General features: G+C 45.4%; 1 protein-coding gene across 1 annotated transcript in view; it reads right to left on the bottom strand.

Moving 5' to 3' along the window:
• VIM (vimentin) overlaps window positions 1-10,700 on the bottom strand; it is a 28,085-nt gene extending 17,385 nt beyond the window's left edge. Inside the window, exons 1-2 of the mRNA XM_082257312.1 lie at window positions 10,068-10,700; window positions 2,363-2,423 (exon numbers count right to left, since the gene is read on the bottom strand). Of these exons, the coding sequence (XP_082113438.1) occupies window positions 2,363-2,423; window positions 10,068-10,633 (627 nt within the window). The 5' untranslated portion in view covers window positions 10,634-10,700. The remainder of the gene's footprint in view (window positions 1-2,362; window positions 2,424-10,067) is intronic.
• Window positions 10,701-16,524: the final 5,824 nt, after the last annotated feature.

Below are 16,524 nucleotides of genomic sequence, written 5' to 3'. Positions count from 1 at the left end.
GACATCATGGCAATTAAAAGTAAAATAAAAATCAGAAAAAGAGGGTGGAGTAGAGCACAAAAAGTCCTCCAGCTCATCAAATAAATACATTACATAATGAATTCCACATATATCTGTAAGTAGATTCCAATACAGATGCACATGACGCATTTAGGACTCATTCCTACCAGTAGTGTTGCCCATTTCAGTCCCATCCCAAGGCCAAGGCAATTTGCCTTATGTCTTATGGTTACAGTTCACATCAAAGCACTGTATTGGTGTGCAATTAAAAATAAAATTACATTTTTACCAATGCACTGCAGTGTGCGATTACACTGCATACCAGCACACCAAGCATTATGCACACAATAGCATGCGCCATGTGATGTGAACATGCTCTTACAGTAAAAAACAGATCAGTTCATTAATAAAAGGCGTGGCCCTCTTTTCTGCGTTGTGTGGTGTGAACATGCCCTTAAAATAGAATAGATCTAAAAATAGATCAGTGGATTAATATATATAAGGTGTGGTGGCCCCTCTTCAAGATTTTTTTTGGGTTAACTTTTTATTGACAGGTGTGGGCGTGGCCTCGGCTATTTGTGATAGAGATGGAGTTGTGATAAGCTACTCTTGTCTCGTATCATTAAATCTGAACTAAAATCTGTCTTTGTTGTATACATGAGTATGTTACTACACTGGAACTCCAGCCAAAATGCAATTTTTAGTTTTGGATAGAGTGCGTAAGGGTAAGAAATTAAGTGCCAGTTCACACTATTGCGATGCGGGAACACTGCAAATATACTGCGTGCTCCCGCATCGCATCCTCAGCACAGGCAGTTCACACTGCCATATGCGATACGCTGGCGGTGTCAATTCAAAGTTATCGACACTCCCAGATCAGATCACATATCGCAGTGCGATCTGACAAATCGGATCGCACTGGTGTGAACCACTATGCGATCCAATTCTGCTGCGGACCAAAAAAAAGGGACCTGTGCACGTTTCAGTGCGATTGCGGTGCAAAGTGTGCAATACAAACTGTATGGCTGAACTCGCACCGCACAGACATCGCATGTGATTTTAGGAGCAGTGCGCTCCGAATCATATGCGATGTCTGTGATCGCATTAGTGTGAACCGGCACTAAATCAGGTTTTTTAAAGTGATAATAAAGTCTCGTTTTTTGTTTTTGTTTAAAAATAGCAAACATGTTATACTTACCTCCTTTGTGCAGTTTGTTTTGCACAGAGCAGCCCGTCCCCCCTTTTTGGGTCCCTCTTTGGCTCTCCTGGCCCCACCCTCCTGCCGAGTGCCCCCAGAGCAAGCAGCTTGCTCTGGAGGCACCCAGGCCGAGCCAAATCTCCCTGTGTCTATTCAGACAAGGAGCCGCAGTCCAGCCTTGCCCTCTCTCTCTCCTCATTGGCTCACTGACTTTGATTGACAGCAGTGGGAGCCAATGGCACTCACTACTATCTCAGCTAAAGAGGAGGGAGAGTCCCGGACAGCCGAGTCTCTTGTGCACATCGCTGGATCGAGATGGGGCTCAGGTAAGTTTTAGGAGGTCTAAAGCACACAGAAGGTTTTTTTTTTTTATCTTAATGAGAATACAATAGGATATAAAGCCTTCTGCCTTTAGAACCACTTTAACCTCCTGCTGCCCACGTAAGGCATATGTGGGCGGCAAAGAGAGTGGGCTTTAACACCCACACGCAGCACATATGTGTCCATGGGCACAAGAGCTCTCTACTCACTGCAGGCTCCCAGCACAGTGACCAAGCTGTCACAGACAGCTCTCGGTCCGTGCTAATAATCAGGACCCGGCAGGACCAGCTACCTATCATGTGACTATTGTGACAGCCAATCACGGTGTACACATAATCGGCTTATCCTTCCACCCCCCACCCCCAGGTGTACAAATCCTGTTAAAGGGTCACCTGGGTGGGGCAGGAAGGGGTTATTGCTGTCTGTGTCCCCGCTTCATAGATTTTCTCTCACTTCTTGGGTGGTCACTAGGAAAGGGGGGGGGGATTTCTCCAGCAAGGACAAAGACAGAAAAGCCTAAAAGTGTTGTGGTGCCATTCATTAGGATGCCCCCCCCCCCCCAATGTATAACTAATTATCGGGCAGCTCTGAGTGCCAAACTTTACACTGATTTCTCTGATGTTCATACTTGTTCTAGATCAGCATCTCAAAATACTGAAGCTAGAAGCAGCCAGCCAGCTGGCATCTTTCTCTCATTGCAGGGTCCCTTTAACACCTTTTATTTCATTCTGTCGCCTACAAGCCGTTTCTGAGTAGAAGATGAGAATCGGATAACATGGACAGGAAAAGACGGGTGTTGAGCAGCATTTCCGGATAGAAGATTGCATTTCCTAAACCACAAACCTGTCTGAATGACTGCAGGTTGCTTTCAGCCTCTTCCTTCTGAATCATTTCATCTTGAAGCCTGAAATCAGCAAAAAGACGTTTGTTAGTTCTCCCTGTAGCTCTGAGCTGAGGACATAAAAGCAGAGAAATTAGCAGGACATGATGAGCCCGTCTGACGAGGCGAGATCTGGACTCTTTCCACTAATGCAACTCCAAAGTCCCACAATTTACAGTGAGACTTTGGAGTGCGCATTTGACGCAACTTTGATATGACTTTACACTCTGACTCAAAGTCGCATCAAAAGTCGCATCAAAGTAGTGCAGGCACTTTTTGCAACTTTAGGTACATTGGAATGGGTGCCCTTGAAATCAATGGGCTGTGACTTTCCATGCGACTTTATGTGTCCAAAAGCGCATTACAGTCGCACTAGTGGAAACAGAGCCTTACTGTTAGCGATAACTACCAACCATAGTCCAGATTTTAATGTCACATAGGGGGAGATTTACTAAACTGGTGCACACAGAATCTGGTGCAGCAATACATAGTAACCAATCATCTTCCACTGTAACTGCAGCTTGTTTAATTCAGCTTTGATAATAAAACCTAGATGCTGGTTACTATACTGTACCAGATTCCAACCACCAGTTTTAGTGAATCTCTATACCAGCCTTTTTCACGGTTTCTTCAGGGGTGCCTTGGCAGAAAGCCTAAAAATTGCCCCAAAATTGTATACAAGCCAGCGTGTGGAGAAAGCTACCTTTTAGTTACACAAAGCCACATGTTTTCATTACAACCTTCTTGAGGGTACCTTAGCTGAGTGATGGATAAATTGAGGGAGAAGAGAAACATTGGAATACTAGTCAGTACCAGTTTGCAAAAATGTATTTGCTTTGGAAGAATAAATCACCTCTAATGTTGGGTGTCCTACATGTGTGGATGCTTCTATGTAAAACTATTAGATTCCTTTTTACATTTTAGAATGGGGTGCCACAAGACTGTCCATAATTTTTAAAGGGTGCCTTAAGACTGTCCATAATTTTTAAAGGGTGCCTTAAGACTGTCCATAGTTTTACAGGGTGCTTTGACTGAAAAAAAGTTTGAGAAACCCTGTACTGTGCTGTAAATAAAGGGTGAACTTGATTGCTATGGAGAAGGACAGCCTTTACTGTAGGGCAGTGATGGCGAACCTTGGCACCCCAGATGTTTTGGAACTACATTTCCCATGATGCTCATGCACGCTGCAGTGTAGTTGAGCATCATGGGAAATGTAGTTCCAAAACATCTGGGGTGCCAAGGTTCGCCATCACTGCTGTAGGGGTATAATAATATAGGACAATTTAGAGCTCCCTCTAGAGGAGAAAGTCTGTACTGTGCAATGACAACGTATGGTCTAAATTATTTACAGTCTGATATGAGCTACAGACACATGATTAAAGAGCACAATTTCATCCAGTAAGTTTTATATTAATAAACAAATACATTCATTTTTTCTTGTAATATACCACCGACACACCAGCCTCAGTGTGGGCAGACGCCATAACTCCATGAGTACCGCCTGAGGCACAGCCATCCAGCCAGTATAAGAAACGGAATCTGTCTATATATTAGCTTACTGCATACAGACAGCTTGGCAGGCCTCAGACTAAAAAAGGAAGGGCATCAGCGCAAGCCAGTCAATCTCCTCTGTACTGCATGGTGCTCTCAGTCTAACAGTGAGCGTTTGGTTGCACAAGGGGAGAGCACGGTGGTGAACTCATCAGTAGGAGGTTGCTCCTTCATTGTCCAACCAATGGAAAGGAGGGCAGCCAGTGACCAAACTTTACTGCGTGACTGCAATAGAGAAAACTAAGGTCAACAGCCTGGCTTTATTATCTGGCAGTTGTGCCTGGACCCCAAAACTGACTGATTTACAAATCCTTTAGAGTGGAACTGCACTGCATCTGAGCAGCACAAACCAAAAAAAAAATGCTATTTAATTCATTTGTATTATTCAAAGCAATCTCCTCCATCCATGCTTTATTTTGCTGAGAAACCATTGTGAAAAACACCCCCCTAGTATTTCTGGCTGTGGCCATCTTGAGTAAGGGCAGATGATTCGTGTATCATTTACTTCCTGGAATGCATCTGCCCTTAGCCCAGGCACAGGCTGAGCTGAGAACCCTCCTTTCTCTCCTGAAGACTCCTGGGATGTATGACATCATTTGCCTAGGCATGGAAACCAAGAAGTAACTGAAGAAATGTAACAAAAAAAGTTTAAAGCAAGTAAATACAATATACTTTCATATATATCTATTTACTAATGAGAGCAGCATAAGGCCCCTTTCACATGGGAGGTGCGCCGGACGGAGTCCGTTTTTCTCAGCAGGGATCGATCCGCCGATCCCCGCTGAGCAGGCGGATGACAGCTCTGTCTCCGCTCTGAGTGCAGAGATGGACCTGTCAGATCCCCACTGTCCTCTATGGGGAGATCGGATGAGAACAGGCGGCCTTTCCGTTTTCATCCAATACCATGTGAACCGATCCTCCAGACAAATGGAAAATAGGTTTTCCATCCGTCTGGATTTCACGGACAGAATCGGATCGGAGAGTAGTGGGTGTCACTGGACATGTCACTGCTGACATCGGCTGCTCCATAGGGGTGCATGGGGCATCCGATCAGATCCACCTGAAAAACTGACATCCGGACCGGATCGGAAAACCCGTGTGAAAGGGGCCAAAGGATTAAAAAACGTCCATGTTGATTGAAAGAGTGAAGGTTCACTCTAAACATACAAAACAGTCCCATACATTTGCAATGTAAGCTCTAGTTCGGCTTCAATTTGTTAGTGTATCTAAATCTGCTAGTACATCTAACACTCCTCTCTCCCCAGACTGTCAACGCTGCTGTCCAAAGGTGTCCCCTGTGCTCCTTCACCCAGAATGGAGGCACTCTAATACAGGAGGCGTGTTACTAGTCAGATCACCAGGTGAAAACAGAGGGGGGGGGGGGAAAAAGAAAACTAAGGCAGCTACCACTTTTTTTGATTGGTAAGCTGCAATATATTACATTTTTAGTTTGGGGTTTAAAGCCAATAGGGGGGATTTATTAAAACTGGTGCACACAGAATCTGGTACAGCTGTGCATAGTAGCCCTGGTTCACACTGCCGCCACTTGTCATGTGACTTGAACGTTTAAAGTCGCATGACAAGTCACGCCCCATTAACAGCAAAGGAACCGTTCTAATTGGTGCGACTCAAGTCGCTCCAACTTAGCAAAAGGTTCTTGCACAACACGACTTTCATTGACTTCTGGTAAAAAAGTCGTATGCAAGCCGTGATGAAGTCGCGCAGGGATGTCAGATTCAAAGTTGTGCAAAAGTGTCGTGACTTTGAAGTTGCAGCAGTGTGAACAAGGGGATATTATCAAAGCTTGGCTGAACAAGCTGAAGTTAGAAGCTGATTGGTTACTATGTACAACTTCGCCAGATTCTATGTGCACCAGTTTTAGTAAATCTCCCACTATGCACAACTGCGCCAGATTCTATGTGCACCAGTTTTAGTAAATCTCCCACTATACACAACTGCACCAGATTCTATGTGCACCAGTTTTAGTAAATCTCCCACTATGCACAACTGCGCCAGATTCTATGTGCACCAGTTTTAGTAAATCTCCCACTATGCACAACTGCACCAGATTCTATGTGCACCAGTTTTAGTAAATCTCCCACTGTGCACAACTGCGCCAGATTCTATGTGCACCAGTTTTAGTAAATCTCCCACTATGCACAACTGCACCAGATTCTATGTGCACCAGTTTTAGTAAATCTCCCACTATGTACAACTGCACCAGATTCTATGTGCACCAGTTTTAGTAAATCTCCCACTATGCACAACTGCGCCAGATTCTATGTGCACCAGTTTTAGTAAATCTCCCACTATGCACAACTGCGCCAGATTCTATGTGCACCGGTTTTTGTAAATCTCCCTAAGTGCTGGTTCACACATATGCGATGCGGGAACCCTGCGAATCCACTGCAGGTTCCCGCATCGCACTCGACTCGCAGGCAGTTCACACTGCCATATGCGAATCCCTGGGGATATCATTAATGACACCCCCAGATCAGTGTGCATATCGCAATGCCAACTGTCAGTTCGGACAGGAATCGTATCGCATAGTTGTGAACACCCATGCGATCCGATTCTGGTGCAGACCAAAAAAAGGGTCCTGTGTGACTTTGGTCCGAATGCGATGCAAATTCAGCCATAGAGTTCGCAACACACACACAGTACGCTGTGAATCACATGCAATGTCTGACATCTCATATGTGTGAACCGGGACTTATAGTAACAATACCGGAAATTCAGACGATACTGCAGTAAACTGAATAACATGTGACTAAGGCCCCTTTCACTTGAGGCAATGCCTATGTCTTTGGACCTCAAAACGCATTAAAATCGGGCCAAAGTAGTGCAGGGACTACTCTGAAGTCTGTGCGACTTCAAGTCGCACAGATATGAACGGTACTAATTGGAAATAATGGAGAACGACTTCTCATGCGATTTTGCAGTCTAAAATCGCAGGACAAGTCGCACAAGTGTGAAAGGGGCCTTAGGTCTTCTACATTGCACCATAAATAAAGTATGTAATGTTAATAAATACTTGTTGAGTCAAAATATAAATATTTTAAAATAAATGTTTGTAAATATTTATAATAGATTTACAAAAGAGCAAATTTCAAAAGGAAAAAACAATGTATCCCTCCAAAAGAAAAGAAAAATGAGTGTCGGGTGTAATGAATTTGGTAGCACTCACTGCCTCACCCCTGGCCTTTGTCCAGTCCTGACATAACATAAGTACAGATCACATCCTCCAGAGTTTTCCGACTCCCAGCGCATGTGCGAAAGCCACATCGCCATTTGAATGGACTGCCACACCCATCCAGACACAGAGAGAGATACCAGACAGTCCGGTAGCCAAAATCATGCCGGCGGTATGACCAGCACCTCTGGCTGCCCTCTCCGTCTCTCTTCCAATCCCAGTCCCAATATTATCTTGCATGGTTGGACTTTTTCATCTTTTTTTTGCTGGACCAGCAATCTAAACACTGAGGGATAAGCTGTCCCTATGTTCCCAGCCAAAAAAAAAAAAATTAACCCTAATGATCTCCAGTAGGCTGACCTACATATTTTAATAGCTTTTTGGCAAGAGATATTCTCTTCCTTTTATTGAATCAGAGTAAAGGCATGGAATAAAAGATTTGTTTTGTGGGTTTAGTTCTCTAAAGATACATAAGTTTCAACTTTTGAAGACTTAAGTTTGAAGTCTGGCCTCTAGGTGGGCTCCAGCATCCTCACCCTTCTCTTTCTACATAAGTTTCAACATCACTATAGAATCCAACATTTTTGCTTAATAGGAAACAACGTATCATTTCCCCCCCTAAATATGCAGCTGGAGATTTATAAACTAACCATGCTGTAAACTAGTAGAACTTGCATGGAGGACCTTGGGAGTGTTACTGTAGATAACTCACGGCTGATAAACACATTTAATAAACACCAGAATATTTGGCAGCAGTACAGAACTTTTTGGGACAGTAAATAACCATTGAGGGTTAGAAATTTAATTTTTGAAACCTCATTAAAACTTAAATTGTGTCCATTGGTATCGTACCCTTCAATAGTAAGATGTGGCTCTATGTGCAGAGGACTTCATTACAGAACAAAGAATGTTTCTTTGTTCTCACAATGTACAGAATTGAACCTCTTGTTGGCTGCTATTGGTTACTACACTCCTTTCCTCTTAGGGCGATCACACACTTTAGAAACTAACCATAAAATCAACTTTGGATTTACTAAAACTATGTAACCTAATCTAACCAATCTGTATCCAATCAGGCAGGCCTTTGTGCTACATCATCTTTGGTAGTTGTAAAAGAGATTGTAACATGTGTGATGAGCCTAAAGTGACTAAACTATACAATCTGAAGTACAATTTTATTTAGATTTACCATCAACTATGTAGTGCAACAGCCTGCCTTATTTCATATACATTCAATTGATTGTTCCATTCTGTTCTCCTATTACATGGTTTTGTTAAATTGAAAAAAAAAATATTGTACAATGAGATTGTAATGTGTATGGCAAGCTCTAGAGGTCCTTGAATTTTAGATGCTCTGACCAAATTTAGCAGCACCAGTTCATATGGCTATAATGTTAGTGTTCATTTTTAGTTTGGCACAGGATCTGAAAACTAGAAGTGTATACAGGTGTGCACTTCTAGTTCTCTGCCATATTAATGAACTGGTTAAAGGGTGAATCCATCCAAACAAGGTATTTCAGTTTTGGGTACACAGTTGCCTAGGCAGGGGTGTTGTCAATGTGGGACTCCAGGAAGGGGATCCAGACTCTGGATCTACCTTCTGAGGAAACAGTAGATTAGGGGTGTAGATGATGCCCACCTTCTCTAAGGAACTCCCGATCTGGAGTTGTGGATCCCCTCTCTGAAGAACCATTAGATGATCCCCCATCTAAGGAAACCCCCAATCTGGACTATGGATCTCCCCTCTGAGGAACCAGTGATGATTCCTCTTTCTGAGGACCCCCCAATTTGGACTTTGGATCCCCTCTGAAAAACCAAGAGATGATTCCCCTGTTTGAGGAACTTTTGATCTCAACCCTGGATCTCCCCTCTAGGGAACCAGTAGATGATTCCCCCCTCTGAGGAACCCTGGATCTGGACTCCTTTTGAAGAATCAGTAGCTGACTCCACCTTCTGGGGAATCCCTGATCTGGATTATGCATCCGCCCTGTGAGGAACCAGTGATGCCTCCCCTATCAGAGGGACCTCAGATCTGCACTCTGGATCCCCCCTCTTAGATACCAGTAGATGATTCTTCTGTCTGTGGGACCTCTGTTCTGGAGTCCGAATCACTCCTCTAAGAAACCAGAAGATAATTCCCCTTTCTGAGGACCCCTGGATCTGGACCCCCTTTGAAGAACCAGTAGATTCCACCTTCTAGGGAACCCCTGATCTGGACGACCCCCCTCTATGAAGCAAATACATTAATTTCCCGTCTGGGGAAACCCACCCACCTGAGTGCTGGAGGGAACTAATTAATGCTTCCCCTCTCTAAGGAACCAGTATATGATTCTCCCTTCTGGGGCAACCCACCCATCTGAGTGCTGGAGGGAACTAATTAATGCTTCCCCTCTCTAAGGAACCAGTATATGATTCTCCCTTCTGGGGCAACCCACCCATCTGAGTGCTGGATCCCCACTAGGGAACCAATTAATGATTCCCCTCTCTAAGGAACCAGTATATGATTCTGCCCTCTGGGGAAACCCATCCATCTGGGTTCTGGATCCAACAATAAAATAAAGTGCAATGCTTAAGACAAAAAATGTATATTTAAAAAATGTCACATGCACTAATCCAAAAAGAACATAGTGTCCATGAAAAAAGTTCAATTCAACATTCCAACAGAAAAATTCCACAATAAAAATGATTTGAGGGACCCTGATCTAGACCATGTACCCCAACTCTGAGGAACCCTGATATAGACTCTGGACCCCACCTCTGAGGAACCCCCAATCCCCCCACAACACACACACTTAAGTAATAAACCAGTAGACGATTCCCCCCTCTGAGCAACCAGTAGATAATTCAGCCCACCACCCTCCACCCATAAATGAAACTGTATTAGGGTGGATTGCTCCCCTTGATTTCAGAACCCCAAGACTTACCTTTCTCTGAGTCTCTGGAGGTCATCAGATAGGTTGTCCCTGTCCACTTCCACCCTGGCTTTCTCATTGGTGAGGAGGTCCACCTGCCTGCGCAGGTCCCTCATCTCCTCTTCATACAGATCGCCCACCCTGGAGGTTCCTTTGCCCTTCAGCTGGTCCAGCTCAGCCAATAAGATCTTATTCTGCTGCTCCAAGAAGCGGACCTTGTCTATGAAGTTGGCGAACCTGTCGTTGAGCTCCTGCATCTCAGCCTTCTCGTTGGTCCGGTTGGCTTTGAACTCCAGGTTGATGGCATCTGCCAAGGTGAAGTCCACGGAGTCCTGGTACCGGGCTGGGGGGAGGCTGCTCCTCAGCCTGACCGAGGAGGACTTATAGACGGCCGGGGAGGAGGAGGAGAAGACCGCTCTGCTGCTGGACAGACCACCGCTGCCACCACCGCCGGAGCGCAGGGCACTGCCCAGGGAGTACCTGTTGCTGGAGGTGACATAGCGGTTGCTGGAGGTGCTGGAGCTGGACCTGGGGTTCCCCCCGAAGATCCTCTTGTAGGATGAAGACTTGATGGACATCTTGATGATAGAAGCTATGTAAGATCCCAGCAAGCAGAGCTAGAGCAGGAGAGAGAATTGGCATCCAGGGTGGCTTATATACCCCGAGAGATAACGGGACTGAGCGATGCTCCAGGCGGCCAATCACTGACAGCAGAGGACCAGCTCTAATTCACAGCCAATAGGAACGCGCGGGGCTGGCCGCACCCCTCCCCATCTAAATTGCTTTTTTGGCAGCAAAAAAAAAAGTTTCTGCAGCTTCACTTTTCTGGTTAGTTTTGCACTCAGAAACTTCCCTGGCTCACTTCATACTCAAAGTATAATGAGATATTCCATCTGATCCTCCTGGAGCCTTTGTAGAGAAGATCTGTCCATGACTTTCTGCTCACAAAGAATTCTACTTATTATCTTTAAATATATAAAATTATTGGATCTACAAAACATGAAAAAGGCACGTGGTGTGTCATAGATCGATTTCAATTAAAATCCATTTAATTGAAAGTATTCTGATCGGTCTGCACTTTATATTATATGTTGCAATTATTTAACTTTTTTATGTCAACAAGTTGCACATTATTTATTTATTTCAGGTACTTATATAGCGCTGTCAATTTACGCAGCACTTTACATATACATTGTACATTCACATCAGTCCCCTGCCCTCGTACACACGCACAGATTGTTGGCCGTAAATTGTTGGCCAACGTCCCATCTGCCGATTGTCGGCTTGTCAGTATGATGCTTCCGACAACCAACTGCGAATTTTCGGCCGAAAAAATCTGGTGTGCATGCTATAAAATTTTTGTTGGCCAACAAAGAACCGCCGATTGTTCCTCAGTCAGTACAGATTTCGGCAGACAAAAAGCAGATGAGCAAGACTGGGCATGCTCAGAGAAGAAAAAACACACGGAAAGTCAACCAGAACATGACATCACTTCTGAAGTTGGTTTTTGTTGGCCAACAAAAGTCCAGTGCAAGTCAACAACACTGGACAAAAGTTGGCCAACAATCTGTGCGTGTGTACGGGGCTTTAGGTCCCTAACTCACATTCATACATACATAGTAGGGCCAATTTATTCATTTTTTTATACAGGATCCAATTAACCAACCAGAATGTCTTTGGAGTGTGGGAGGAAACCAGAGTACCCGGAGGAAACCCACGCAGGCACAGGGAGAACATGCAAACTGCCAGGCAGGTAGTGTTGTGGTTGGGATTCAAACCAGCGACCCTCTTGCTGCTAGGTGAAAGCGCTAATGACTACACCACTGTTGAATTTAACTAACATTGTCTATTTCAGCCCCGGTTCACACTTATGCGATGCGGGAAGGCTGCGAATTCGCAGCCTGTTCCCGCATCGCAAACGCACCCCTGGCAGTTCACACTGCCATATGCGATACGCTGGGGGTGTCAATGTAATCTTAACGACACCCCCAGTTTGATCACATATCGCAGTGCGATCTTGCAGTTCGCACAGGATCGGATCGCACAAGTGTGAACTGCTGTGTGATCCGACCCCGATGCGGCTGCAAAAAAGGGTCCCTGTGCGTCTTTGCTGCAGGTGCGGTGTAAATTTAGCCATACAAAGTGTAAGGCTAAACTCGCACCGCACAGCCGATCGCATGTAAGGAAGGAGCAGTGCGCTCCGACATTACATGCGATCGCCGCAGCCGCATCAGTGTGAACCAGCACTCAGTCAACTTAATTTAACTTAACCCAGTTATGTGCAACTTGTTGACATAAAAAAGTTAATTAAATCCAACATATAATTTTTTTGAGTGTGGATGGGATCCCATCGCAGAAAAGAGGATAATTCGCTATGATCAAGCATCAAGCGATCGCACGATGTTGTGATTGCGTACTGAATAGATCGGAAATACGTTCATTTATAAAATCGTTCTGTGTATCCCCATCATTATCTTATGGTGGCCATACATGGGGCTTTATCACACTCGATTTAGACTAATTGACCGCATACATGGAGCTAAAAAAACAATCGCAACAGCAAGCATAGATAAATAGTTCCAGTCCAAAAAATAAAACCTTACAGGGGGTGTGTAACCCTCCTTTACTCTAGCCAAAATAAAAAAAGATGCATTTAGTTCAACTTTAAAGTGATTGTAAATGCTCAATTTTTTAAAGTTAAAATAACAAACATTAGGGCTGATTTACTAAAACTGGAGAGTGCAAAATCGGATGCAGCAGCGCATGGTAGCCAATCAGCTTCTAGCTTCAGCTTGTTCAATTAAGCTTTGACAAAAAAAAAAAATGGAAGCTGATTGGTTTCTGTGCAGAGCTGCACCAGACATAAGTGTGCTCAGCATTAGGGTGTGCACCCCAGAGCTCAAACACACATGCGTATGTATGTGTGTGTGTATAAATACATATATATATATATATATATATATATATACACACACACACATAAATAAATATAAACAAACATTTTAAAATGTATTAAAACATGGACAATGTCAGTGAGGCAGTGAATGGTGTCAGTTGCCACATAGGTTGCCATATTTACCATCCCTTTCCCCTGCTCTCTATCCTGAAATATCCCCTGCAGCAGGAGAGAAGTGAAGCTGGCAGCTCTGTGGGGGCAGCAGGGAAAATTGGCACCTCATGGGGGATAAGGCACACCTGGCACACCCTGTGCGCACGCCTATGGCACTAGATTTTGCACTCTCCAGTTTTAGTAAATTAACCCCCATTGTATACCCACCTACTCTGCGTAATGGTTTTTCACAGATCAGCCCTGATCCTCCTCTTCTCAGGTCCCCCCGCTGGCATTCCTGGCTCCTCTTCCGCGCTTGCTCTGGGGGCACTGGTGCATGGTCAATCCTGAGCCTCGCTCTGTGTGTCCATTGACACATAGAGAGAGGCTCGGTCCCATTCCCTGCTCTGTTCTCACTGGCTGTGATTGACCGCAGCAGGAGCCATTGGCTCAGTCCCATTCCTCGCTCTGTTCTCACTGGCTGTGATTGACAGCAGCAGGAGCCAATGGCTCGGTCCCATTCCTCGCTCCGTTCTCACTTGCTGTGATTGACAGCAGCAGGAGCTAATGGCTCGGTCCCATTCCTCGCTCCGTTCAAGTCGCTTGCTCTGGGGGCACTGGTGCATGGTCAATCCCAAGCCTCGCTCTGTGTGTCTATTGACACATAGAGAGAGGCTCGGCCCCATTCCCCACTCCGTTCTCACTGGCTATGATTAACAGCAGCAGGAGCCATTGGCTCGGTCCCATTCCTCGCTCCGTTCTCACTGGCTGTGATTGACAGCAGCAGGAGCCATTGGCTCGGTCCCATTCCTCGCTCCGTTCTCACTGGCTATGATTAACAGCAGCAGGAGCCATTGGCTCGGTCCCATTCCTCGCTCCGTTCTCACTGGCTGTGATTGACAGCAGCAGGAGCCAATGGCTCGGTCCCATTCCCCACTCCCTTCTCACTGGCTATGATTGACAGCAGCAGGAGCCATTGGCTCGGTCCCATTCCTCTCTCCGTTCTCACTGGCTGTGATTGACAGCAGCAGGAGCCAATGGCTCGGTCCCATTCCTCGCTCCGTTTTCACTGGCTGTGATTGACAGCAGCAGGAGCCATTGGCTCGGTCCCATTCCTCGCTCCGTTCTCACTGGCTGTGATTGACAGCAGCAGGAGCCAATGGCTTCTGCTGCTTTTTTTCTGAGCCAATGAGGAGGGAGAGAGTGGAGAGAGCACCGTTCTCGTGCACATCGCTGGATGGAAATGGGGCTCAGGTTAGTATACGGTGGAGGGGCTGGGTCAGCTGCACGCGGAAGGTTTTTTACATTAAAGAGGTTGCAAACCCGAGAAAAAAAAAACAACAACTTGTAAGACAAAGGCATAATGAGCTAATATGCATCACATACTAGCCCATGATGAAATACTTACCTTAGAACGAAGTGCTCCACGGCGCTCGCTCACCGCTGAGACATCTGACATCTTCCCCAGTGTTTTTTCTGGGTTTGCGGACTCCGGCGCTGTGAGGGGCCGAAGCTGCGGTAAAGTTACTCCTACCTATGCACGCAGGAGCTGCCATTTACAGTACAGGGCTCTGGGGCCTGAGGTCTGATTGGTGACAAGGATGTAGATATTGGGGGGACATTTGTCATTCTTTCTTATACATGAATGATGCTACAATTTGAGATCAATGCCTTGTAGTGAACTCATGTATATTGAACCACGCAGCTCGCACATCCATTGTGTCTCATTTTAAGACGAAAGCGATGAGGTCATCTTCCCCGTCCCAGTGTGTATTACCATGACAATGATACAGACAAGAATTTCCTCCTTGAGATGAATAAGCGTTCCCCCCACCCCTAGTGACATCCACTGTGACTCTGTGTCATGCTACAAACTTTCTAGAGTACATTATGTTTCTGTATTCCGGTGACTCTTATGACTTTAGAAGTCTTAGCTGTAAATTGTGTATGGGATGGATGTAAGAATCCAAGCAATATCCTGTCCTGAAGCCCTAGACAAAGGATCCACGGGGAAACTGCTAGACTCAGGGTGGGGAGGGCTTGGGAGTTGCAGCAGGGACTAGGCAGCTGGTCCAGCTCATGTGTGAGGCTCTATTACCCCAACCTCACTTCTTCCCAATCCATCCCCCTCCTTCCCAATCCATCCCCCTCATTCCCAACCCCCCCCCTCTTCCTTGCCAATCCATCCCCCTCCTTCCCAATCCATCCCCCCTCCATCCAATCCATCCCCCCTCCATCCAATTCATCCCCCTCCTTCCACTCCATTCTCCCTTTCACATAAGAATTTCATTACATGTAATCCGCACATGCACCCATGGCCGGAATGAAAAAAGAGCCCCATGGTTTACGACTTTAAGCATGCAGGCAACAGATGAAAAGATTTCTCAGTAAAAGCCCTATCAGCAGGAAACATGCACGCTTTTTATTACTTTTTTTTTATACACAGAAAAATAATTATTTATATAGTATTGGTATTTGTGCAGCGTCAACAGTTTGCTTTATATCGTACATTCACACCAGTCCCTGCCCTCAAGGAGCTTACAATCTAAAGTCCCTACACATGCTAGGACCAAATTGGTCAGGAGTCAAATAACCTACCAGCATGTTTTTGGAGTGTGGAGGGGGGGGGGGGGGGATGTGGAGTAACTGGAGCAAACCCACGCAAGCACCAGGGGAACCTGCAAACTCCATGCAGATAGTGTCCTGGTTTGGATTCGAACCCAGGACCCCAGTGCTGCAAGGAAGATGTGCTAATATTAATGTGGAGTTAGATTTTTTCATCTTGCAACTTAGAAATCCCCTGTTATGGTGGCTGTATTTGTTTTCTATTTTTAGGCTTTTTCCTTTTATTGTCACCAGTTGATCCTGCTTGTAACACATTTCCTGTCCTAGGGTGACACCATTCATTCACTGTATTATATCTATGAGGGAGAAGGGTTGTCAACTTAGCACACAAAGGGGTTGATGGGTTGGTTTACTAAAGGCAAAAAGTAGACAAGTGCATGACGAAATGTAAATTGCGGTGGACAGATCAGACCCCTAACTGACATTTTTGACACTTTTGGGGGTACCAGTGACATTACTACAGTAATCAGTGCTAAAAGTATGCACTGCTACTGTAATAATGACACTGGCAGGTAAGGGGTTAACATTGTTGGTGATCAAGGGGTTAAATATAAGCCTAGGGGAGTGATTCTAACTGTGGGGAGGTTGGGCTTGTGAGATGAACACAGAGACATGTGATCCTATATAGCAGGATCACATGGTCTCTGTGATCATCCGAGGTAGAAGGACGGATGGCTGTGTTTACATCAGCCGACCGTCCTTCTCTGTCAGCGAGGAGAGATCGAGAGTGTCAGGCAGCAATCGGAGCCACCTGACACATGCACCAGCTTCTCCCACTGACGATTGGGGACGGTA

The sequence above is a fragment of the Pelophylax lessonae genome (assembly GCF_965119305.1).
Source record: "Pelophylax lessonae genome assembly, chromosome: 5".
NCBI lineage: Eukaryota > Metazoa > Chordata > Amphibia > Anura > Ranidae > Pelophylax > Pelophylax lessonae.
This window is presented reverse-complemented; position numbering and strand designations above follow the sequence as displayed.